At 40.1% G+C, this 27,054-nt stretch overlaps 1 protein-coding gene across 1 annotated transcript in view; it reads left to right on the top strand.

The window, feature by feature from the left end:
- Positions 1-27,054, top strand: part of AFG1L (AFG1 like ATPase) — a 78,144-nt gene that overhangs the window by 6,663 nt on the left and 44,427 nt on the right. The window contains exons 3-7 of the mRNA XM_048493185.1: positions 2,312-2,363; positions 4,624-4,725; positions 6,440-6,570; positions 15,074-15,173; positions 22,938-22,996. Of these exons, the coding sequence (XP_048349142.1) occupies positions 2,312-2,363; positions 4,624-4,725; positions 6,440-6,570; positions 15,074-15,173; positions 22,938-22,996 (444 nt within the window). The remainder of the gene's footprint in view (positions 1-2,311; positions 2,364-4,623; positions 4,726-6,439; positions 6,571-15,073; positions 15,174-22,937; positions 22,997-27,054) is intronic.

Raw genomic sequence — 27,054 nt, 5'->3', positions numbered from 1 at the left:
CATTTTGTTTTTTGGGTGTTGTAATGCAGATATATCTTAATTGTCCGTGTTAATAGGGATGCTGAAAAAGTCCTTTGGCTTCATGCAAATGTCTCAACATATACTCTGTTTGATTACAGTAGACTGCAGTATTAATTTTCACACACTCCCTCCTCTTCTGCTTGCATATCACGCTGGGATTGAAAAGTAGATAGTCAAAACTAATTTGTTTTTACATCCAGTTCATGCAGTTTTACATATTGTGGTTTGTATCTTGCTTACAAATAAGGATTGAACCGTAGTTTGGAATCCTGAGTTGTAAATAAGAATCAGACTGCAGCTTCTTAAAGCTCATGATTCAGATGTTCCAATACATTTCTGTTTACTGAAGGCTTGCTCGTTTTGCAGTTTCAAGCCAACAGGAGACAGTTTTAAGTAGGTTTATTTTCAAAGAAACATGGGCAGACTCCACTGGCTCTTTACATATACAGCACATTTATTCCTATTCCCAATTCCACTAGGCCCTCTCTGCTCTCCCATTGGCTGAGGATACTAAGAGTTACAACTCTCCGGTCCGCCTATTTACAAGTTGCTCCTTGATATGTTGCCCCTCCCATATTCTTCCTACATGTTCATTATAATACAGTTTGTTGTCAGAGCAGGAGGAACAGTTAATATAGCTATCTCTTCTTGAGACCTAAAATATTGGAAGACTAATATCTGACCTGGAGGCACCAAACCTCCAGCATTTGACCCCCCCTTGTCCCTAGGCAGATACGCCACTGCTTAGATGGTGGATGTCAAGGGGTCCTAGTCCCTCAACCTCAGGTAGGGCTGCCACCTATTTCTTTGACATCCTATGTTCAGAGTTTGAAGAACAAAGTATCCAGCCTTATCCAGGTGTTAACCCTGTAAGCCACCTCTGCAAGGTTGACCAACTGCCTGCTGAGTTCCAGCCAAATCAGTCATGCAGTAGCTATGCCAAATTTGGCCAAATCCAAAGAATTTGGATGATCTTATCATAAAGATGATAAGATTTACTAAACTAGTGTTCTAAAAAACAATTTTAAAAGATATTCAAGATAGAGTAAAAACAAGAAAACGTAGCTAACTCAAGTTCCTAAACATGCCTGGCAGAGTTTGGTGACTCCAGGTCTAGGCTTCTGCCTAGATTCTAACCCAAAACGCTTCCAAATAGTTTCACTATCTATTAAATTCTAACCAAAATCCAACTTGAGACACAAAATTAGCTCTTGTACTGTATCTTTAAAAATCATGACCTGAATACTGACTTTACATACTTGTAAACATTGCATTTTTATTTTATAGAATAAATAGTTTTAATGCTCTCCTTCCTCCAAGGACCATTGTAAGGACCGCTGTAATATGAATGTGTTCTGGCTTGGATTGCCATTTATCTTATTTAAAACTGACTGTACTTCCGGTTTTTCTAACTGACAATTAAAAAGTAGGGGTGGGGAGGCTAAGTTATAGTTAGGTGATCATTTTAATGTCTGCTTATCATACCTTCATAACTTGTGATCTTCAAGGCTGAATGCACCCCACCAGACATATATACCATTAAGGCTGGTAAACTTTCTATTTTATGGCCTCGGACAGGTTGTCAAGCATCTAGCGAGCTTTAGTAAATAGCACATGGGCTATGTTCAGCCTGCTAGTCAACAGTTGAATAAGCAGTTGAAAATCGACTGGATTTTGCTGCTACAGAGTAACTGTTGTTGGAACACTTTTTAGCAATTCTTGGATAAAAAGTTTGATAAATATTACAGTATGAATACATACCTTCATGATGTGAATCTTGATAAATATTACAGTATGAACGCATATCTTCATGATGTGAATCAATCTATATATCTAATTCTTAACATGGGCCATCTGAGGATACTTAAATCCAAAGTGGAGGGGGGGGGGGCATAGATAAGATAGTTTGTTCTACAAGTCTGAGAAAAGTGCCAAGGTTCCAGAAAGATTTAAAATTAAAATTGTCTAATATTAAATTACACCCCAAGTTTTGACTTTTTATTATTTTTTTATTTGTTTAATTTATTATACTGCCCACCCCCAAAGGGCTCTGGGTGGTGTACAAATAAAACACTTAAAAGTCATAAAAACAATTAAAACAGAATAATGTAGAAAATAAAGGCAACACAACTCAAAATCTAATGTTGGATGGCAACCCGTTTTACACAGTAGCTTGACTGAACTGATGAAACAATACTGACGTCCTTTAATTAATGCACATTTCTTTTTTCTTTGCTTTTTTATATAGACACAATTAAACATAATGTTCTTTTCCCTTCTTCACCTGTAGTTATTTTCAAGACACAAACTTTTAAAAGGCCTTTATGTCTATGGAGATGTTGGTAAGTTTGAAGTGTTTTGCCAGTGTATTCAACCAATGAGTATCTAAGTGTTGGTCTAGCTTAATGTTTACATATTTCCTCCAAATTTAATCAATGGTTATAATTAAACATTTTAATTTTGTTACTAACAAACAATATGACTAAATATTGATTGGTGTCTTGGTGCTGACAACCAAGGAACAGTTGGATGTATCCGTATTAACGTTGTTTCATTTTTGCTGCACAGATTTCTAAGGAACCTACTGGTTCTAAGGGAAATATGACCAATTGCTGGGGTAAATGTAAAGAGGAGTCTGTTTGTATTGTCGAAGGTTTTCACGGCTGGATTCAACTGGTTCTGGTGGGTTTTCCGGGCTGTGTGGCCATTGTCTTGTGGATTTTGTTCCTAATGTTTCGCTTGCATCTGTGGCTGGCATCCTCAGAAGTGTATCACAGAGAGAAATCTGTTACACACAGTGGACACAGTGTGTGGCGGCGGAGGAGCTCTCCCTCTGTGACCTACACCTCTAGGATTTGCCAACCCCCAGAGGGTGTTGCCCTCCCATTGGGCAAAGGTGGGTAGTTGCCCAGGTATGCCACCTTGTGGGTGAAACGCTAAAGAAAAATGGAGAGTTGCGTTTATTACTTGTGGGATTTTTTGTATTTTCAGTGTTTTTTGGTTTTTGGCCTGCAGAGGGTGCAGTGTTTAGGCTAGCAGCACCAAAATTTCAGGGATTTTTCAGGAGATTCTCCTGATGATATCATCTAGGTTTGGTGAGGTTTGGTTTTGGGAGTCCAAAGTTATGGACTCCCAAAGGGAGTGCCCCATCCCCCATTGTTTCCAATGGGAGCTAATAGGAGATGGAGGCTACACCTTTGAGGGTCCATAACTTTGGACCCCCTGAACCAAACTTCACCAAACCTGGAATTGATATCCTCATCAGTATGAAGTCTCACGAAGATACTCTGAAATTTTGGTGAAGTGAAATTATATCTTAATAATTGCACCTGACAGCCAGAGCACCCCTTAAATTTCCCCAGATTCTCCTTTTTAAATCCACCCCCTTCCTGCCAATGTGCTTGTTTTCTTTTTTTTCTTTCTTTACTAATTCTCTCAATGCCTAATAAAGGTTGTTGTTATTGTTGTTATTATTATTAAATCCACCCCCTTCGGCATGGATTTAAAGGGAAAATCTGACGTCCCCAGTTTAAACATTGAAAGTGATGCTGTTTCAGGGTGGGGGAGAATCCACCCCAAGATAGCATCACTTTCAATGTTGTTTGAACTGGGGACCCCAGATTCTCCCTTTAAGGTGGATTTAAAAGGAGAATCTGGGCTCCCTAGTTTAAACACCATTGCAAATAATGCAGTTTGGGGGTGGATTCCAGCATCACCTGTTTAAACTAAGGAGCCCAGATTCTCCTTTTAAATCCACCTTAAAGGGAGAATCTGGGGTCCCCAGTTTAAATAACATTGAAAGTGATTCTGTTTCCCCCAATTGGGGGACTGGATAAACACCATAAAATGTTTCTATAGCAGCAATAAAACATTTTGAAAGCATTTTGAAAAATGTTCCAAAAATATTTCTGCTGTGTGGCATGGCCCATTGCTGTGTTCAGATTTGTGAGTTGGGGCATGTTCTATCATGTGATGGTGACTTTGAAATGACCTGGTGGAAAAAATCATTGTTTGGTCACGGTGGGAGAGGGTGGCTGCCCGTGGGGGGGGGGGGGCATCAAACTCAGGTTTTGCTCAGTGGCCTAGATATGCCACTGCCAGCCACAGATGCAGGCAAAACGTTAGGAACAAGATCCACAAGACCATGGCCACACAGTCCGGAAAACCCGCCAGAACCAGGAGTCTGCTCGCTGTTTTGTGAGTTCCCCAGAAGTGTCTGGTTGGCTGTAGTTATGAGCAGGATGCTGGACTGGTTGGAATTTTCTTATCTGATCCAGCAAGCAGTTCTTTCAGTTAGTGCATTTTTTTAAAGGAAAGAAGAAAAGAAATACCCACCATTTCTTCACAGTGGAAAATACTGAGGTTATTTCAAATGGAATCAGCAGCTTCCATTTGATAATGTACGAGGTTAGATTCTAGTGCTGATAATGTGAACTTTCTAATCCATGTAAACTGAAGTCTTTCTTTCCAAATGTGATGATTTTGTAACATTCAGATCACAATTATGATTCCATTAGCTCAGTGCTAATGAATAGTCATTAATGTAATCAGTACATAGTGTTTTACATTAACAACCTGTTGGGCATGTGTTTTTATTTCAAGGCACGGGAAAGACAATGGTGATGGACATATTTTATTCCCATATACAAGTAGAAAGAAAAAAGAGAGTCCATTTTCATGGCTTCATGTTAGACGTGCACAAAAGTAAGTTTAAACCTTGCCAGTATAATGCAGCATTGTACGGATGTGATCTTAGTTAAATCTCTCCTGTCCACTTTCCATTCTTGAACTGAACTGATGGCACAGGGAGAGCTGGGATTGAAAAGTTGAGAGGAAATGGGTTGTTACTAGGTTGCTTGTTAGGAATATGTGACCTTTCAACTAGGAGAGAGTCACCTTGAGTGCTCCTTCTTCCTACAAACTGCCGAGGAAGTATGCAAGCTTCCCTTGCTCAGGCAATGGACCAGGTTTATTGCTACCCTAACTTTGCTTTGACAGGAAATGGTTGCTGAACCTTCTTGTGGTAGGCATGGCATGCACAGATGAGTTGGAGATACTGCAGTTAAAAAAAAAACTGAGCACAAAATGGAGATTAAATTCTGTGTGGTTTTTATGCAAATTCTCTCCACCTTGTGCACTTCTGGCTAATTCTAAATCTGTTTATTGACTACTGACTGAAGTTTTAAGGTGACAAAGAATACCGACATTCTGCCAGCTGCCACTGAATATGTTAATGTTTGCGATCTCAGAAAATGGATACATGTCAGCTTAGAGAAGGTTTTAAACTAATCCTTGAGCAGTGATGAAAGGTGTATGTTACCACAGGTATAAACAGCTGCTAGTAGCACTTTTTTTTAGTAACCCCTTCCTCTGCAATTATAGCAGCATTTTGTGTAGTAAGTGATGTCCTAAGACCTAAGTGGAGTAAGATGCTTGTTTTTATATATAGCATATTTCCATCAGACTCTTCAGCTGTACATTTGTTTAGTTGTTATGAATAAAAACACAAAATTTAGACCTTTACCTTTCTCCACAGGCACAGTTTATATCTCATTGAAGTGTAGCTCTGATTCTCCTGTGGTCTAGTCTGCGGGTTCTTACTGCTTCCTTCCCTCCTTGGCCATCTTCCCCCTTGAACTGCCTCATCCTTCTTTTTCTTCAACTTTTGGATACGCTCATACCTTCTACCTTAAGATCCCTGCATTTCAGTCAGCTACCTCCCTTTTATCCAGTTCTGTGAAGGGACCTTGTATCTGTTAATTATCCTGTCTCCTCTGACCTCCCTACACCTTCTACCAGTGCCATCTTATACAGCTTCTCCTCCTGTCTCTAACCTTTGCAGGAGAGAGTTCTTTACAATATTTGTACTAGTTTTCAGTCTGTATGTGATTATTTTTTGAGATACATCAAGAACAGCACCTCTTTCCTTTTTTTCATGATCACATCATTTTGTGAACTTTAAAAAGATTTGCTTTCCTAGTATTTTCAAATGCAGTTGAGGTTGTGTTTCTCCTTATTTCCCACCCAGTCATAAGTGGTACATCTTCGATATAGAAGTGCTGTTTTTTTTGTAGATTGTACAGAAAGTCTTAAGCTAATAGGCACCATTGTCTTTCTGGTAATTCCTAGGAAGAAGAAGAACAGGAAGAATGCCAGTTACATAGGCTCATGCCGTGGCATATAATACATACCCCAAAAGGGTAAAAATGTGTTAGAAAAGAGGATCTTACACTTTCAGTGAGAACAGCTAATGGAGAGCACTTAACATTACTATTTTTGTTCATAATATGGAAGAACAGCTCACAGTTTTGATTTAGTTGTAATGTTTCTGGAGGTGTAAACGTAATGTTTATTTTTAACTTAATTTAGGTACTCTAGCACATTTACTGAGCTTGTGTATACATTGCGTTCATTTCAGGAATACATCGCCTTAAGCAGAGCTTACCGAGGAGGAAACCTGGGTTAATGGCTAAGTCGTATGATCCGATAGCCCCTATAGCTACTGAAATAAGTGAGGAGGCTTGTCTCCTCTGTTTTGATGAATTTCAGGTAAGAAATGCGTATTCATCTCTTTTTCCTGGAAAATATCAGTGTACTTCAAAGATGTACTAAGAAGCCACATAAGAATTTTGGTCTGATATTAATTACCAGGATATCACACAATAAGACAATCTTTGATCTATCCTTTACCTGAAAATGTTTGGAAGATTGCGATGTGTCACAGAAAGGCTACCAAAAGCATGACTTGCAAGCCTGCCCAATCTGCAAAGCCAGCAGCCGTATGCTGCCCTAAATAAGAATTTGCAGAGATTCCAGATTTATGGTTTAGCATCATAGCATGGCCTTCCCGGACACATCCAGTATATCTAGCCAAAGACCTAGGATTCAAATTTATCTACCGAGTTTGGAAAAAGCAGAGAAGAAATTGTACCGCTACCTTTGCAACTCCTGAGGGGGCTTTCCTTGAGCTATGGATAGAATTACGTATTGTTTGAGCACCTGCGTGTTTCAGAATCCATGTTTGCTGAGAGTAATGTGAGTACAAGGGCAAGGTGGAAGCCTCATACAGGAGAGCTAGGGATAAGAGAGGTGTTTAACCTTTCTTATTCCCATCAACTCTCTGCTTCAGATGCTGTCCCAGGCCATACCCAGTTTCGGATCTGGTGGTCACTGGGATGGGGGAGGGGGTGTCTTTGTAAGGGAGAGGGAAATCAGTGGACTGATAAGTCCTCTCATTTCCTGGTTATTCTTCCCTGCAAATGCCCCTATCCCATGGTAGCATTTTGAGGCACACACAGGGTTGGCCTTGTGAAGAATAGTTCCATTCTGCATTATGCTGAGAAAGAGTAAAATCTACGCTGATTAGTGTTCTGGTCCTCATGGTAGCCTAAATGGCACAGGCAGTGCTGGTGCAGCTTTCTGGCCAGCACACCCACTGAAATTATAAGAGGAAAGCAAAGACAAAGCAAAGAAGCAAAGCTGTGGATGCCTTTCTGAATTTCACCACCACTGTGTCCAATACAGCGCTTTAATCAGCAGAGTCGTGCTCTCTACACTGAGGCCTCGGGTGACCTTTTCATATTTTAAGAATGTTTTCTGTCACTCTGGGATCTTGACTAGAGACTTTGTACAATTTATTCCAGTTTTATTGTTATAAGAAGCCCAGGATTAGAGCTATCTTTCCTGAGAGCAGACATTACTGTGTGGAATCCTGCCACTTCCCATTTGCAATGTACCCATATTTTTTCACTTTGGCATGTGTAAATTCACAGCTGGGTTAAGAGTAATCAAGGTGGCACAAGGCAATCAAGTGTGTTTGTTTCCTGACAGGTGATAAATCTGTTGAGGAGTTCATCATTAAAATACTTGTAATCCCATTGTGTCTCTACCATGTCTGTCTCCTGTGCTATAGACCATTTGTAAATGACCAGTAGAGAATAGGATTATGATAAATAGCCTGAATTAGCCAGAAACAAATTACACCCATTCCAGCCTAATTTACTCCTTTGATAGGAATCTGGCATTGTAGGCTATGGTTATGTAGTATATGTAGTATATATTGACTCTAAGGCCTTGGATACTGTTTAATGAGTAACTGAGGTAAGTGTGAACTCTGGAAATGTATTCGGAGGACTGTCATCATGCTGAAGTATGGTGAGGTTTGATTTTGAAGGGGTAACTGATTGGACAATAGATGTGTAGATGATGATGGTATCTTTGGGTCTGAGATACTGCAACAATAGTCTTCCCAATGGAGAAAAGGAGCATAGAAATCACAAAGCGCTACCAGGTGGAAGGGAATTATGAACAGAGTACTGGACTACTGTGTACCTAATTTTTTAAGAATAAGACTGAACACATGCCAAACTGGAGTAAAGTGCCATCAAGTTGCAGCCAACTTATGATGAACACATAGGGTTTTCAAGGAAAGAGGCAAACACAAGTGGTTTGCTGTTGCCTTCCTCTGGATTTTCTTGGTGATCTCCCATCCAAATACTAATCAAGGTTCACCTGGCTGAGCTTCTGAGATCTAACAAGCTCAGGCTAGCCTGGGCCATCCAGGTTACAGTCTGCCAAACTACCAAACAAAATATAGTTTCTGATAAAATACTGCTTTGGGAGTTTTGGCCCTCACAGCAGCACTGCGGGACATGTCACTGTTACTAGCTTTTTTGCAGATCAGGACTTGAGTTCTGACTGTGTGGCTTGCCAAGGGTCACTCACTGAGTTTCAAAGCGTTAAACCACAGGTCAGAGCTCCAACACGCTTCTGCTTCCTGTGGCAAAAAGTATTAAAAAGGACACTTATGTTCCTTTGCATGCTCAACAGCTAGGGAGGATCTGAAAGGGGACTGGATGTTTCTATCAAGTTTATTTATAATCCATGGAAAATAGTTCTCCAGATTGTCCACTTAATCAGTCAAGTGACTGGGATAGAGTGACAAGAGCAATGTCCTGCAGATGCATATACAATCTGTTGGTAGAATCATTGTTACCTTCATTCCTTGTGAAGCTTGCAGATTAAAAAAAAAACTTTTTTTGTGCATGTCTTCACTTTATGATAGTTAGCATTCCTAACATCATCCAGATCATTTAGGCAGCTATGGCAGAAACTGAAAGCTATGGCCAGGGGACAGGGAGAAGTAAGGAGTATCCAACATGTGCTGGCAACATTCCCTCTAAAGTCGGCTAAGCAGAGTTCAAGCTGCCTTATATCTATGTGTTATCGTGCCTTGCCCCTGCTTTGTGGCTGTCATTTTGTTTGACTGTACATTTTTAGTAAAAATTGTGGTTTTTGTTTATCCCTAATTAGTCTATGGACTGACTTTGATCCCACACCCACCCATATCTTTCTTGCTCTGGGTACAACTTTGTGGACTTTCCCTCCTACCATTGAGCTCTTCTGAACTATGGATAATTCTAAGCTCAGTGTTGTTTGTACCAGTTTGCTCAGTGTGCTTACTTGAAACTTTGATTCCATTAGTTGAAAATGGAATTACAGATAGTTATCTTCCAGTCCCCTGTTGTGAATACTGATTTAAATGATGGTTCTTTTCTGGATAACTGCCCTATAGTTTATTCAGCTGATTATGTTAATATGGGAGATCTTCTCAACAGCTCTTAGTTTTTAAGGAAATAGTGCTTCCTGAGCATTGGGAATGTTTAGACTGTTAGTTTGATTTCAAGCTTCTTTTTGAAAAATTGAATTAATTGTAAGCAATTGTAAGCAATAAAGGATCATATCAATATTAACCTTCTCCCCCAATTGGATTCTGAATAAAGCATAGGCTGGAAATGTAACAAAATAAGTTCATGCTGTTTGCCACCTTGATAACATATTTGTATAAATCAAAGTGTGTGCAAAATTTGGAGTTTGCTTAGGGTGATAGATATTACATTTTAGAGCAGTGAGGCTGCTCTGGAAGCTGTCTTACTGTGTTAATTCCTGTTATTACTCTTTTGGAGGTAAGTTCAGTACAACAAAAACCCCAATTCATAGAATCATTGAGTTGGGAGGAGCCATATAAGCCATCTAGTCCAACCCCCTGCTCCATGCAGGATCAGCCTAAAACATCGCTGACAAGTGATTGTCTAGCAGCCACTGCTTAAAGACTGCCAGTGAGAGAGAGCTCACCACCTTTCTAGGCAGTCGATTCCAGTGCTGAACTATTCTCACTGTAATTTTTCCCTCATATCCAGCCAGTACCTTTCTGCATGTAATTTATACCCATTATTGTCAGTCCTATCCTCTGCTGCCAACAGGAACAGCTCCCTGTCCTCCTCCAAGTGACAGCCTTTCAAATACTTAAACAGACCAATCATATCCGCCCGCAACCTGGCCCTCCCAGGTGGGCCTATGCTGTCCTTCGTTGGTCTTCTCCTTCCCCTTGTGCTGTTGTATAGTCCTCCTGATGAATTCCTCCAGGTTTCTGCCAAACATATTCTTCCCTGATCTTGACAGCTGACGTCCATTGTGAGGTAGTAGACCATCTTCCAGAAAACCTAGCCTGTGGTCCCAGAATCCAAATTTCCCCGCCAGCCGTACTAGTGGTGCTAGTGGTTTGTTTCCATTTTCTTCAGTTCCTGTTTCATTTCTCTTCCTCTGATGGAAGGATCAAAGAAAGAACCACCTGCCTTCCCCCCCCCCCCATTCACTTGAACTTCCACCCAAGATCTTCATAGTCAGCCTTAATGCTTGTAATGCTGTTCATGGCTGTGCTGTTTGTTCCCATGTGGACCATCACAAATAGGTAGTGATTTGTAGGTTGGATCAGTTTTGGAATCCGTTCTGCAATATCTTTAATGTTTGTTCCTGGCACGCAACACACCTCTGAGGCTTCGGGGTCAGGCCTGGGCACATGACGATCCTTAGCAGAATTGCCAAGGTCCAACCAAGGTATAAATCCAAAACTTTTCTTCATTATGTACAAATGCAGTCCTAAAAGAATGACTAGCAGATAATTCTTCTTAACAATGGGTGAAGGAGAGAGCGGGATGCAAGTGATGGCTATGGATCCAGTTCACTCAGACCAGAGGCATTCCTCCCATTGGGCAAAGTGGGTAGTTGCCCAGGGTGCCACCTTGTGGTGGGCGCCAAAAATGCAGGTTCGTTTGTGGGATTTTAAAACATTTTCAGTGTTTTTTCCATTTTTGGCCTGCAGGAGGCACAGTTTTTAGGCTAGCTGCTAGCTGCTACCAGCACCAAAATTTCAGGGATTTTTCAGGAGACTCTCCTGATGATATCACCCAGGTTTGGTGAGGTTTGGTTTAGGGAGTCCAAAGTTATGGACTCCCAAAGGGAGTGCCCCATCCCCCATTGTTTCCAATGGGAGCTAATAGGAGATGGGGGCTATACCTTTGAGGGTCCATAACGTTGGACCCCCTGAACCAAACTTCACCAAACCTGGGTGATATCATCAATAGGGGCTCTCGAAGATACTCTGGAATTTTGGTGGTGCTATCTTAATAATTGCACCCCTGACAGCAGGCACCTCTTAAATTTCCCCAGATTCTCCTTTTAAATCCACCCCCTTCCTGCCAATTGTTGTTTTCTTTCTTTCTTTCTTTCTTTCTTTCTTTCTTTCTTTCTTTCTTTCTTTCTTTCTTTCTTTCTTTCTTTCTTTCTTTCTTTCTTTCTTTCTTTCTTTCTTTCTTTCTTTCTTTCTTTCTTTCTTTCTTTCTTTCTTTCTTTTATTCTCTCAATGCCTAATAAAGGCTATATTATTATTATTATTATTATTATTATTATTATTATTATTATTATTATTATTATTATTATTATTATTATTATTATTATTATTATTATTATTATTATTATATCCACCCCCTTCGGCATGGATTTAAAGAGAAAATCTGAAGTCCCCAGTTTAAACATTGAAAGTGATGCTGTTTCAGAGATGGGAATCCACTTGTAAAATCAGCATCACTTCTCTAATGAAAATATTGTTAAAGTTAGGGAACCCCAGATTCTCCCTTTAAGGTGGATTTAAAAGGAGAATCTGGGCTCCCTAGTTTAAACACCATTAAAATGATGCTTTTGGGGGTGGATTCCAGTATCGTTTAAACTAGGGAGCCCAGATTCTCCTTTTAAATCCATCTTAAAGGGAGAATCTGGGGTCCCCACTTTAAATAACATTGAAAGTGATGCTGTTTCCCTCAATTGGGGGGGGGGGGGCTGGATACAACACCATAAAATGTTTTCATAGCAGTAATAAAACATTTTGAAAAAATTTTGAAATTGTTTTTTAAAAAATATTTCTGCTATGTGGCATGGCCCTTTGCTGTGTTCAGATTTGTGAGTTGGGGGATGTTCTGTAATGTGATGGTGACTTTGAAATGACCTGGTGGAAAAAAATCATTGTTTGGTCACAGTGCGGGAGGGTGGCTGTCCATGGGGGCGGGGATCAAACTCAGGTTTTGCCCAGGGCTCCAGTTTGCCTAGGTATGCCACTGCTGATGCCTTTGCCTGTCATTTCAGTTGCAAAGCTGGGAAGAAACTGATTCCCTTCCATAGCTCATGGCCATGGTTTAGATGCTCTTTTAGGCATTTCAGCCATAGTAAACAAGAAAGATAGATTCCCTATTCCTTGAAATGACAGATCATTGAGAATGCTATGCAGTTTTTGGTACCACAGATCTGATTAAAAAGACATTTTAGATAGACTTTGTAAGCTGGCAAAACTGTTGAAAACATGGAGTAAAAAAACCCCTTAGGCTCTTGTTTCTGGCCTTGCACTAATTACTGCTTATCTATGGTTATATTTGTCTTTCATTACAAGGAACTGTACCAATCAGAGCGACCTGAAGCTCTTGTGCGCATAAATTAACTATTTGATTTTTTTTTTTTACTGAAGTGAAAAGAAAGCAACTTTAGGTCATAAAAATCTTTTCTCTTAAATGCTAATGATATTTCTCCATTCTCTCCATTAGCAGATCCCTCTTATTGCTAATTTGTATCCGTTTCTTTTGTTCTCATTTTGTAATGAATGCTAGGCGCAGAAAGGACCTAAGCTTTGAGAATGTTTTCACTTTTGTCTTTCTCTTCCAAGGCTATACAAGATCAAAAGGACATAAATTGGTATCCAAATATGCAAAGTGACTCTTGCTTTTTTAATTATGTAGCTTTTTAAAAAAATAGTGTATTTTGGTAGTTAAATAGATTTAAATTGTACAACATCAAAACGTCAACCAAGGAGGCCCCATTACTATCCTGTAACACATCAGTAGTTTGCCTTCTAATGTGCCAAAGTGCTATTCCTTGTCCATACTTTTCTGTTGCTAATCTAGATTATTTGTCTATTCTTGTGCCACTGTTTCTTAACTAGAATTAGAATATGTTTCCCTTCTTGCTCTCCTTTCTGTCTGCTTGTTCTGCATATACCAGTGTTTTAATCAAGACTGGTCGCAGAGATTTTAGTAGCTTTTTTTTAGTTCCATGCTGAAATATCCAAATTTTCTGCTTACTTAAAATTGACTGTTTCTTTGCATCTCTGCACATGCAACTACCAAACACACGATTAGTTCTAGTTGTCAAGCTCAAAGTCTTGTGTAAATTCACAAGATGAAATCCTTTCTAAATGTCATACACATGAACTTTAGAAAACCATAGAGGTTAACTGTGGGTTGAAGTAGCAGTAAAAACACTTAGTTCTGCCACTGGCTGCCATTTGCTTTGTCCAAGAGTGCTATCTTCTCTTATGGCCCTTTTACTGTCCCATGCACAGGCTGGGTCCCAGCCACCACTTCCAGAGGGGCTCTCAAGTGGTGTGGGGAGGCCTGGAAAGAGAACAGACCTCTCCGCCACCCAGCAGCCCCTTATGGGGCTTTTCAGACTTAAGCTATAGTCTGAAATGCTAGGCGGCAAACAGCCAAAAGGGAGCAGACTACAGTTGGCCCCTCCCCTAGCCACGCCCATGGCTCACCCCTGCTGTACCAAAAGTGATACAGAGAACTGCTGCAGTGTCATGCGCTTCATTCCTGCATCTGGGGGGGAAGTGGCCGAACGCCAGCAGGATCGCTCCTTCGCAAAGGTAGATACCCCAGGGAAGGCAAATCCCATGGCTTCCCCGTGGCTCCCAAGAGTGGATTTGCCCCCCCTCCCAGATGGGGCTGTTAGTTGGCTTTTCTCTAATACTCTTGTTTATACTGATTCTTTTCCTCTATTGTAAGTTTACATTTTTTTAAAAAAATCTGCATATAATAAAATTAGTGTCTTAAGCCCAGCTGTAATAATTTCATGAACAATAACCAGGAAAATGAAAATTTTCAGACAAAAGTTTCTTTTCATTATTAATTGTTGTCCCGATTTTTATTAAGGGTGTGTGCATGTGTGTCTGGGAGAGAGAGAGAATGATTTGTGTCTGTGAAGGTTAGAAGAGGCTGACTGTGCTGGAACTGACTGCAGTGCCTTTTTGATTATTCATGGACAGTAATAGAAGGCACTTAAAAAGAACAATGAAATTGCTTATTTTTTGTGATGGGCCATCTGTTGAATTGTTTTGTGCAACAATCGCACAATAGTATCTATGTCATATCGTTCTATTTTCAACAGCAGCTAATTATGTATACTTGGCTACTTGTCCTTTTTTCTAAAAAGTTCCGTGACCATTTAAAGTCACCTCCATGAACCTTTGCTGGGAAGGTAATAGAAATCTAAAGCAGCTGGTGTGTATTTTCTTTTCTTGAACTTTTGGGGCTTGTGTGTGCGTGTGTGTGTTTGTTGGTTCAAATTAACGAGGCCTTTTAAATGTTGAGTTCTGTTTTTTTTCCTGTTTCCCACCTGTAGTTTTAGAACAAACGTTAACATGGGGCTGTTTAGCAGTTTGTTTAGAAACCAGTGGAGCTCTATAGTAAAAAGCTAACTTGTCTGAAAAGACTGCCATGTCCTCACTGCTTATTAATTATCTCTGCCGTTTCTCCTGCAAGTGGTAATTAGAATCTTCCACCATTTACTCAATAAGTTTCTTTCTCTCTCTCTTTTTTAAACCACAAAATCAGTTGCAAATTTGCCAACAGAAGAAAATGGGACCTAATGATGGTGTTATCTTCCTCAGGTCACAGACATTGCTGATGCCATGATACTTAAGCAGCTTTTTGAAAACCTGTTCCAAAATGGTGTCGTCGTTGTGGCAACATCAAACAGACCGCCAGAAGGTAGAAACAAACAATATGTTGCTGTTAGCCTTTTCAGTGAAAGTAACAGATGTCTCAAGAAGCTAGCTTTACATGTATTCGTTTTCTAATTAAGATAGATCTCTTGGGTTGTTTCTCCTTTATTATTATTTTGTTTAGGCCTTACAGTAGTCCATCAGTGTCAGGCTTCCATGGATTCCATCACCACTGTGGAAGTGAAGAACACAGCTAGGCTATAAAGGCTGTATGAGTTGCATATGTACCTTCTGGTAGGCTTGAAGTGCCGATATCTTGAGCAGTGGGCAACATAAGGGAGGAGGAAGATGGGTAACTGCTCTCTAGACAGCTGACTGGAATTTCTGCTGACTTCAGGGTGAATGGAACCATAACAAAGAAAGACTAATGCCGGATAAAATGGGAGAAGGTTAGAAAGAGACAGAGGTTCCAGCCAGTGGTGGGATTCAGCAGGTTCACACCACTTCAGCAGAACCGGTTGTTAAAATGGTGCTTGTAAACAACCAATTGTTAAATTATTTGAATCACACCACCGGAACCAGTTGTTAAATTATTTGAATCCCACCACTGGTTCCAGCCATGTTCTCAAGCATAAATAATCGAGACCTACTCTGATGTAAGCATGTCGTGAAATATGGCCAGAATAAGTGAATGCAAAGTAGCAAAGGCTATCATCATAAATTTGGATTAGCAGAGTAGAAAACAACTGAAAATTACTGAAATGAAAATCCTTTAAAACTATTTTAAGTAGAAAATTTAGTGGAAATATACTGAATAATACAGAAACATTTTTTTTTAAATGGGATCTGAAAATAAAACTCTTCCTATCTTCATTGCTATGGAAAAGCCTAAAAGGAAGCAAACTGTTCTTAGAAGTACTTGCCTTTTAAAACATTTTATTTTCTTAAAAGGATTACAGTGGGGACAAAAGATAATCTACCAGCTGTGGAATCACTGAATAACTATATAGACAGACTTAGACAGACTTTCTGTATATAGACAGACTTCCTGTGTATGAGTAATGGTTTATAGTCAGGGCAGTAAATCTAATACAGAAGTATTTGGGGGGTGGCATGTTGAGTCTATTGGAACACAAATCTCCAGGTCTTATGGCACCTTAAAGACTGATAACACCATCCTAAACTGGTGTGTTCTGATCCCGTTCTGGTCTATTTAATGGGGCTTGTTCACAGAAAAGTGTTCTTGGAGTTGCCCAGTAATTTTAAAAATTCTAGCATGCCCTTCCCCTTTCATTCACATTTCACAAAGTGAAAACATTTTTAGTGTTTAATGTGCTGCAAAACACTTTTCTGCAGCACTTCGGGGGCGCCTAGTAAATCTCTGAATTACATATTTGTATCTATATAAGCCCAGGCACAATGATAGCAAAATACAAGTTCTGCTAATAGCTTTTAGATGCACTAAAAATGTTATTTTAACAAAGTGCCAAGCTGAATAGTGTCCAAAATAAACTTTTTGGCATAAGCGGTGCTTAAAATAACATCTAAAATGCAACTGAAGAATCAGGATGGGGGAGGAGGGAGAACTGGGCAGGCACTAGGGCCACAGCAGAGCCTTCCATTGCCACAGAAAGAAGGTCCAAGTAGTGCCTGCAGCTTAATTCAGCATTCAGGTTCTTTCTTTCTGTGAGACAGGGTATAGCTTGATTCCCAAAGGTATGTGAACCACCACTGCCCAGTATTTCAACCAATTCGTTTGGTTTGGTTTGAGCTCCAATATTCGCCTCTATTGTGAAATAATGTTATGCCTCACATTTTTATTGCATCCTTTTCACTACGTACTGTATTTCAGCTATCGGGATGACCTGAATATAAATATTTGGGAATATGTTTCCTACCAATTTGTAGAGAAACACCTGCAGACAGTTCCTTCTTGGTCTTTTCCATAACAGTTATATTCTGAACTGCATAGGTAGTATTCATACTTTGCAAGTGGCCTGCAAGCACCATGATCATCTGGCAAGTACACTTTCAGGCCCCTGTTTTAAGAGGTTTACACATTTCTGTTTTCAGTTCTGGAACCAGGTGATAAAGATAAATATGCATCAAATTTTGGGGCTCTAGTTCAATAGGAACTAACCTAACAAGATACCGCTATGAGTGAGCTAATAAATCCATAATGCTTGAGTACCTCATATATAATGTAATAACGCTGGAAGGAGAACAAAGCAAAATTTTGTGGAACCCCTTAGAGTTACATCCTGGGGAAAATATTTTAATTTGGGTCCACTTTGCCAAATACAAGTAAAATCATTGAAGAATATCCATTCAGATATTGGACAAGCCAAGAATCTATAATGCTAATGTGATGCTAAGTAAGGTGGTGAAATATAATACTACTCTATGGTTGAGACTGTATCCAATTGATATTTAGGTAGCAGTTTCAACCAATATAGCTGGCATCATTTTGGAATTGTGTGGTACAAGGAGAGAAAATAGTATAGTTCATGGCGCTGGTCTCTTCCTGTGAACTTCTAAAACGTTGAGGCCGAGAAGACCTTAGAAACCACCACATCCTCTATGTCCTTCACAGTCTCTGAGATAATTGAGATAATTAGCAAGCAATTTTTTCTCAATATAATTAAGACATGCTAAATGATACTTCCTTTGCATATTTGGAACTCTTTGAAAACTTGCTAACTCACAGTGTAATCCTAAGCAAAGTTGATTCATACTGGTATAACTCCAGCTTACGTTTAAGGGTGAGAATCTTTTGGAAGGTCTGTATTAGCTATTTGGGCTGGTTTTTGGAATTGGTGTTATAATGACAGAGATACATGGATTGGAATGATGCCCAGGCAATAGGCATAATCCTACATATCTTCCCAGGACATCCCCACAAGTGCTGTAGGAAACCAGCCGTGTAGACATCATAGTTTGTGTTGGGCCTTATCTATTTTTACAGGCCAGCAGACACTAGTGCTGGATCACCTGGAAATCCAGTTCAGATCTGTTCTTTGTATTCATTGAAGTTGGACTGTCAGTCTGCATATAGACCCATTTAGAACTGCCTCATGTGTACAGAAGGTGATAGTTTGATTGAAGCTACAGCTGACAATCCTTCCATGCGATTTATATGTTTACTGTCTCAGTCGAATACGAAAAAGAGGTCACATCATCTTATAGAAGGCAAAGTAATTTTGCAGAAGACTGATATCAGCAGATCATTAGCAAGTGACCCATACAAGTGACCCATTAAAATTATCCCTTTGTTCATATAAGCATTTAAAATCAATCAATAAATCTTTTTTTCTTAATGTTTTTAAAGTACATGGTGAAGGAATTAAAAATCTAAGAAAAATGGTACATTACACCATTTCTTTTGATATTGGTTCTTAGTTTGGATATTCTCCTCAAAACAGTTTTGGCTTCTGTCAAGTGCAGTTGACTTTTTTTTTCAGGAGCTTTCTTTCTGCTCCCCCATTCTGATACAGCATATATCATATGGCAGGAAATTTTAAACAGCATTTTTATCACTAGCTGTATTCCTAAGTTGGCCCATGCTGTTAGTAAGTGTTGAAACCCCATAGGGGAAATGGTGAGTAGTGCTAATGAAGTGGAGCTGCCCATCATAAATATTACATGATAATAAAAGCTTGAAAGAGGAAGTTTCCACTTCAGAGAAAACGTTTATCCTTGGTTTCTTAGTTACAGGCTCTGCAGAGCGCCCACAGGGTACTGAGGAAAGTAATGCATATATGAAAATTCTGTCTTTTTCACTCTACTTTATTGACAAATTATTCCTAATCCTGTATAGTGTTTTTGATTAAGCTACTGAAGTTTAAAGCTGTGGTATAGTTCTTCATAGTATCCCCAAAAACTTTATGGGAAAGGTTAGTATGAGTGTTTGTACATCAATCTGGTTCAAACACCAATCCTATCAAACATTCTTTATAGTGACTGTGATGCATGGTGACACTTGAGAGCTGTTGAGTCTTTATTAGAAGACAGTTCAATAGTTATTGAGCAACCACTGCATTTCCATCTGCTATTGTCCTGTGAACTGATTACACCTGGCCATCTCTCCCCCTTGCATGCCACTCCCTCCCCTTCTCTTGCATGCCACCCCTCCCTCCCCTCCCCCCCTCCTTTCCTTGCATGCCACCCCTCCCTCCCCTTCCCCTCCCTCCGCTAGGGTGGGTGGGCCATGTCCAGATGCCGGGCCCCCTCCCTTCTCTCCCTTGCATGCCACCCCTCCCTCCCCTCCCTCTCCATCTGCTAGGGTGGGTGGACCATGTCCAGATGCCAGCCCCCTCCCCCTCCCTCCCAGCAGTGATGAAGGGAGGGGAAACTGAGCCCCGGACCATGAATTACCTGCGAGCCCCCAAAACGCCCCCCGACATGCCCCTGCCCCAACATGTGACTGCAGTGGCCGCGCCCAGGGCGAGCCGCCCCAGATATACCCATTGCAGCTCCTCCTCTGCTACCCAGTGATCTATTATAGATACCAAGCAACCAGACCAACATATTGTGTTGGATAGAATCCAAGGTGCCCATGACTTCCCAATTTCACATTCATTATTGCCCACCCTATTGCTTTTGTCTTTGTTGTTACAAATAATGTGTGATAGTATATATGGAGAAGTGGCCTATAGACTAGGGAAAACTGTATTTCATGGACACAACTGTATTTCATGGACACATGCCTTATATTGTATCAGACCATTGATCTGTCAAGGTCAGTACTATCTACTGGAGCCCCTCGGGGATAGGGCGGTATAAAAATCTAATAAATAAATAAATAAATAAATAAATAAATAAATAAATAAATAAATACTGTGATTGGTAGGAGTTATCCAGAGTTAGGGAGATTGAAGATTTTCATATCACCATCTATCCTTTTTTAAACAGACAATACTAAGGATTGAACCTTGAATCTTCCTTATACAAACTAAATGCTCTGTTACCTAGCCATGAATCCTCTCCTGTTTCATTTGATAGAGACCGATAAGGTGCTCTGATGCAATCCTTGTCATACACTTTCAGTGGCAAACTATATTCATTATATTTATATCATGTCTTCTATTATGGAACTCAAAATACAATACATAAGATTCTCAGGAGGTTTCCCAGCTATTGACAACACCAAGTTGATGTGCAATTTGATTCAATTGTGTTCATTTTTAGTTTTTCCTGATGGGTCTGTTTGATGGGAGAAAAAAAGGAAGTGTGTCCAGGGTGGGAGTTAGAGAAGTTTCTTATTGAGATCCCCAATGAAATTCATCACAAATCATGTTGGGATCTAAAAGGTAAAATAAACTACTTTCCCTTGTACCATGTTCTTCTTCCCCAACCCCTAACTACTGTTGTGGCCATTTTTTTTCTCTTTCTGTTGATGGGGACAATCTGTTCTATTTTCATTGAACAACAGCTCCTGTGTGAATGGTGCATGTAGGGATACAGATGTAAAGTGTTCTCAATACATTAAACACTGTTACATGAATAACAGAGCATTCTCATTGATTAATTAACTTAATTAACACAATGGCTGTTTCCACATGGCCATCCGGGGGGGGGGGGGGGGCGTCGGCATATACAATGCCAACACACCCGATCCCGGTAGGGACAGGGAAGACGGCACTGCACTGTCGCCCAATCGACGTACCTTCCCTGCGACCTTCTGGCACATCGCCCAGGCCAGGGGACACGCCCCCCTGCCCTGCACGACAGCTCTGGAGTCGCAGGGCGGGGGGGCGTGTCCCCAGGCCTGGGCGATGCTCCGGAAGGTCACAGGGAAGGTACGTCGATCGGGAAAGGGGGGGTGATGGCGCCTTCCAGCCGCTGCCGTTCGGGGAGCGAGGTTTGAAAACAGCGGCTTCGCTGAGGGGGAGCGAGGGCAGCGTGGCTGCGATGCAGCTGCGCCTCCCATGCGAACAGCTCCCTAGGGACGGCGTTTTTGCCGTCCCTAGGGCGCTGTAAATGGCCCATGCGGAAAGGGCCTATAATTGAGCTATGGGAGCCAGCACAATACTTTGTGTTTTATCTCTTCACAGCATTTAAGCGCAGTTAACATTGCTTCCAACGGTATGAGTAAAGACTGCTGCAATATGTTTTGTAACACAGCTTGATGGGAAACATCCTCCATTTTAAAACAATTCAATAGAAAAACTTCAGGTGTCAAAAGCAGGTGGATTCTTATGATTTCCCACATAGTTTTCTGAATCATCCTCTGGAAGATTTATGCTATGGCTCAAAGCCACCACATAGAGGTACCAACCTCCAGGTGATGATCTGGAGAGCTCCCAGAATTACAACTTATCTTCAGACTATAGAGATCAGTTGCCTTGGAGAAAATGGCTGCTATAGAGGGTGGACTAAATGGCAGTATATCCCACCAATGTCCCTTCAACCTAAAACTGTGACCTCCTCAAGCTGCAGAAGGCAGAGTCAGCCACAAAATAATTGGCAAAGCTTAATTTCAGTAACATAGTGTAGATTCTTGTGTTGTGGTGGCAATTTAGGGCCAAAGCAACATTTTAAAAAACTGTACAGTCAATCAAATCTTCAATATTTCCAGGAAATTCCCAACCCAGAGCTGGCAACAACACAACCATATATTGTCATAATCTGCTTTTTTGTCTGGAATGATATGAACAATTGCCTGCCATCTTAAAATAGATTTTAGTAGTGCTTCATAGGGTCATATTATTTTCCAGACTTTTAAAATGATACTTTATGCATGTTATCATGACAAGCTACTGCCTAGAGTCCAATCATTACTTTTTGGGGGCCCAAAACATACTTAAAACATATACATCTCCCTTCCTGCATGCAATCCCATGCTCAGAAGTCACTAAAGGAAAACAAAGTCTTAAAATTCCATAAATAGACCATATTATGTTATATGACTTGCAAATCAGGCTGGATCCGCTTAAGCTTCTGGACAAAGTGTACCTCCCTCCCTGGTCCGGTTACATCCAGCTATGACCTATAGTAATGTGTTTCTTGCAGTATGATTAGAAATTAATTCCCCTATTGTTTTAACATAATGATTTGGGTATATATATTTAATTCTGTAAGTTCATAAACTAAAAGATCAATCCAGCGCCCCTGGCAGTGGGATGCAGCGCCACAACAGCACCATGCCACCATGTTCAAGAAGGCTTCTTGGTGGCGCAGTGAAGCAAAAAACAAAAAAAGTCTCCCCATCACTGAAAAGCCTTCCATTGGGCTTTATGGACTTATGCCACCCAAAAGGGTGGTATGTCCAAGCCCCAGACCCTGGTGTTCTGGCAGGCAAAGGCCAGTTGGAAGCCAAGTAATTTTGGCTCCATCCCCAGCCACGCTTCTGGAATGCCCCCGCTTTGCCAGTGGAAGTGGCAGGGGCGCAAGAGCACCGGCTGATTTGCCCCTCCAACAGAGTAAGTGTCCCGGGGAGGGCACCTCCACCAGCGTGGCTTTGCACCCCCTTCATAGGTGAATTCATCCTTCTGTTTAGATTGGGCCGTATTATATTTCATACACACACACATTTGTTAATGATGGAAGTTCAATAACAGTAAGTACCAGCGTTATTATATAAAGACCTTATCATACACCTCTCATTTTGCTCAGATACCTTTCATGAGACTTCTTGGAATACTCGGTTTTTTCTTATTTGGAATATAATTGCAGCAGAAGAAAATACATGCATTTCTTCTCTTTTCTTTCTTCATTTCACAATTCATGTAGAGCATTTATTTTTAAGTCCCAAAGACAATCTTGGCAGACAGCTTAATAGCAAAGGTAATACCAATGTATTCTCTTTCAGACCTCTATAAAAATGGGCTCCAGAGAGCTAACTTTGTGCCGTTTATTGCAGTACTAAAGGTAAGGGAAGATGCACTTATTTTAGGGTTCTTGGTTTTGCTCTACCTTAGAAATGAATAAATATTGTTGTGTATTTTTATCTCAACCTACACCCAAAGTTCTCATAAATATATTTATTGCTGAAGTGCTGTGTTCATATTTATTTGTTTTAGCAATATAGAGGTTAACCAAATAAGAGTGGTAGAAGTTAATATTTCCTGTGCCATATTTTTTGAGCCAGACGTTTAGTTTCCACTTCTGTTCACTGCTACCTTGCTTTCATCCCAAATATTGATGTGGCAAAACTCAGCAGTGAGAAAAAATGTAACTGTATTATTTAAACTAATCTAATCAGTTTACTGAACAATTCAGGATTCCTGGAGACAGTACCGTCCCTAGGAAAACTCAGTACAGCAGTAGCTACAGTTGCCTGTTTTTGTTATTTGTACAGCCAGTAATGTTGCTTTTCAGAAACAGAAATAAGCACATTTCTTTTTCTATCATTACTGGATTGTCCCTACCAGAAATCAGAATTTGGAATTTAAAAAAAATTGTGCCTTAACGTTTCATGAATCCAGATTTCCAGACTACAGGGGAACTACAGATTTCCCCACTACAGGGGAAAATGACTTAGGCTGCTTTCACATGGAGGGGGTGGGGGGCATTTTGGCTATCCAACAGCAGCATTTGATTGGGGGAGCATCCTCATGTGGTAAAATTGTGCTCCAGTTTCCTTTCCCCACCATCGATAACCTTTATTCCAAATATGCTTTTCATCTATCTTGTTTGGAAAAGCACAGTGTAACTAAGTTATCAGACTTTCTGGGCTAGAATATGCTTTTTATCCAAGATCCTGCCCGTAATGGCATCATTTTCTTTCCTTCAGCCTTTTACAACATCCATTTTTATAGCCTGTGTCACTAAACGGTTATTGTCAGGCGTGTGTGTATTTTTTAATACGTGGCTACCACACTGCTCTAACATTACAATGATGAATTGATACAAACTGTTGACTTCCGTGAACTCTCAGCTTAAATGTTTTAAAGTTAGTTGTAGCCTTTTTCATTGCAGAGATGAAAAGGGGGGGGGAGTATACTCCTTATATACTGCAACAACATAGACTACAAACTCTTATAACGGAAGATGGAACTTGAAGGAGCAAGTTGATTGTGCCACTGGATTGTTACAGTATTGTAATGCTATAGCAATCATCAGGGTTTTTAATTTAGGAAAAAGCTTGAAAATAGTGCGGGGAAAGTGATGGCTGTGGTGTGCTGAAAGTGCCTGGAAAGTGCAGCATGGGCTTCTCTGCAGTTGCAGCAACAAGAGCGACACAGGAATCACTGGCATGTGGAAGCAGCCATAAGTGAAGCACTTGGAGTTGGCTTTTAATTGTGAACGAAGATGGCTTGTGGCTTGCTGTAGATTTTATGGACTCATATATTTTTTAAGAGGGTGAGTGAGTGAAGTCCAGCAGGTACTTCTTCCATCTGCTTTACTGGCTCTTACAAAGGAATCTAAAACAGCTCTACTGGAATTAATGGGGGTGGGGGGGGGCAGCTAGTGCACAGATACTGCATATGGTATTAGTTGCAGCACTCTTTCCAATTGCTTATGGCCTGTACTGGAACCTAATCTTTCATTATTTAGATCAATGTGTTCACTGTGTTGAAAGAAATAAGGGTTACTTATTGATGGTATTTTATAAACCCTCCAATAAACCATACTTTGTTTCAACTTCAGTATATCAGGAGACATCATCTTATATTTACAATAACAAAAATCCAAATAGCTCAACCCAAACATTTACAATAACAAAAATCCAATTATCAGGATTACTTGGTAATACTGAAATGATAATGCTGAACATATAGTTCATGATCCAACCATGTGCTTTTAGTCTCATTGGTTTCCGTGGGACTGTTCAACGTATCCTTGATGTTAAGGAATTAAAAGTAATTCACCATATGTTTATTTCATTTGTGCCCCAGATTTTTCTTCAGTGGGGACCCAAAGTAATTTACCGCCTCCTCTCTTCCACTTTGTCTTCCCAACGACCCTGCGAAGTAGGTTCGGCTGAGTGACTGGCCTAAGGGCACCCAGTGAGCTTCCACTTCAGAGTGGCTGGATCACTCTCGTATAAAACTGATGCACGAAAGAGGTGGATTTTAAAATAATGTGGTGGATAGAAAGTGGAGATATATTTTGCTTTTCAGCATCAAATATATAACTCCAGGAGAACTACTTAAGGTAATGCGTGCCATGTAAAACATATAACTATCCTTAAGTTCCACTGAAGTCAATGGGAATCTGAAGCACATGGTTTCAGTGAAACAAAACTTTCTCTTTGTTAAGTCTAACATTTTATTTAAGTTTCCTCCTTCTGCCTGGGGGGTCCAGAACAGCCATTCCTTGTCCCTTAGAAGTGTTTTGATTAATTTCATGCTTCTTAGTCAACACAATGACCTAATTTCACGCTAGCCATTGTGCCTGCTGATGAGTCTCTCTTATGGTGCTTGTTAGCTTTTATGCGGTGATACTAAGAGAACAATCCAGTACTTGTAAGTAAGCCCCATTTAATTTACTTGTAAGTAAACATGCGTAGAATTATTAATTTTTGATTCTTCTTCTAGATTTATTTCCTACTAAGTGTCTGCCTTGACTATTTGCTAGCCCATTATTAATGAATGCAATACGATTGAATTTGTCATTATAGTGAAATAGATGGTCAAGGGAAATGTAGTACTTGAATCTTAGCTAAATCAGTGTCAAAAATGCAGCTTTTTAGACCCTTTTAGGAGATGCAGAATGTCTCCGATTGTATGTTCTGCTTTTGTCAAGCCACCTGTTTACAGGCACACGGATTTGTCAATTGGCAATTTCTGTTTTAAAAAGTCATTTTGGTGATTAAATTGATGTGTCAGTTACTTCCATTCTAATGCTGTGACAGACTGGTAGTTTTCAGCATGTTGAATAGTGCAAACTTGCTTTTGTGGTCAGTGTCAGCACCCTGACCTCTGCTGAGCTGTCACCTGAGTCAGAATTGCTAGGATTAGTTCTTTGATATTGTGATGTCTTCATTTATCAATTGACTTTTTCATTACTGAAGATGTTAGGCCTTTTGTTTCCCTGCTTAGTAAATACCCAAGTAAGTCTTAAATAGAAGACTCTTTTTTCCCAAGCTGTGGAAGTTGTAGGCTCTGCCTTTCTCTTTCTTCTGTATTAATTAAATGGATTACTTTTGGATTTACAATACAGTTCAATTGTGAATCACTGTGCTTAGCATTAGAAAAGAGAGAGCGTACATATGCACACATGCAAACAGTAATATAATTCAAGAACCAACTGCCTCAAAATTCATGTTCACATCGCATTGTACTTTACGGCTGTTTGAATGGCATTGTGGAATTTCAGTTGGAATGTGACTATATTTGCCCCCACAAAATCAGAGCTTTAAATATTTGAGTGTCTTCTGATTTTCTGGGAAATGTCTTGCAGTATAGCAATGTGTAACACACTGTGTATACTACTTGAGTTTTCTCTTAAAGGAATAGTGTACAAAAATTAGACAAGGATTGGGAAAAAAACATTTAGTTCAGTCTGATGCTTTTTAACTCTAGTAAGATTGTCTCTAATGCATGTAATAGCACCAATTATTTTCCCCAAGCTATACGTTGCAGTTCTTCACTTTTTGTCTCCCAGTGGTTATATAATTACAGCTAACTCTCATAATCTCTTCCACCATGACCTTAATAATGGTTCCCCTTCTTTTCTACCTCAGCAAATTGATCTGACTCAAAATCCTGTGACATATCTACTATTGCATTCTTAGTGTAATGGGATGCGCTCATTTAATTAGCACACAGTAGTTTTCTTTGCTCGTTATGTAACATGAAATAAGGTCTCCCCCTTCTTCTTCCATCCCCACCCCAAAAGTCCAGGCCAATTAATAAAGCTTTTAAGTGCTTTGTCACAGGCCACCGTGGAGGTCTGCAGAGAACAACTTTAATCCAATAAACATTTCATTTAGATCATGAAAAGAAAGCATGAGGAGAAGCTCCTGTTAACCGGCGATTCTT

This window comes from Sphaerodactylus townsendi, linkage group LG01 (genome assembly GCF_021028975.2).
Source record: "Sphaerodactylus townsendi isolate TG3544 linkage group LG01, MPM_Stown_v2.3, whole genome shotgun sequence".
Lineage (NCBI taxonomy): Eukaryota > Metazoa > Chordata > Lepidosauria > Squamata > Sphaerodactylidae > Sphaerodactylus > Sphaerodactylus townsendi.
This window is presented reverse-complemented; position numbering and strand designations above follow the sequence as displayed.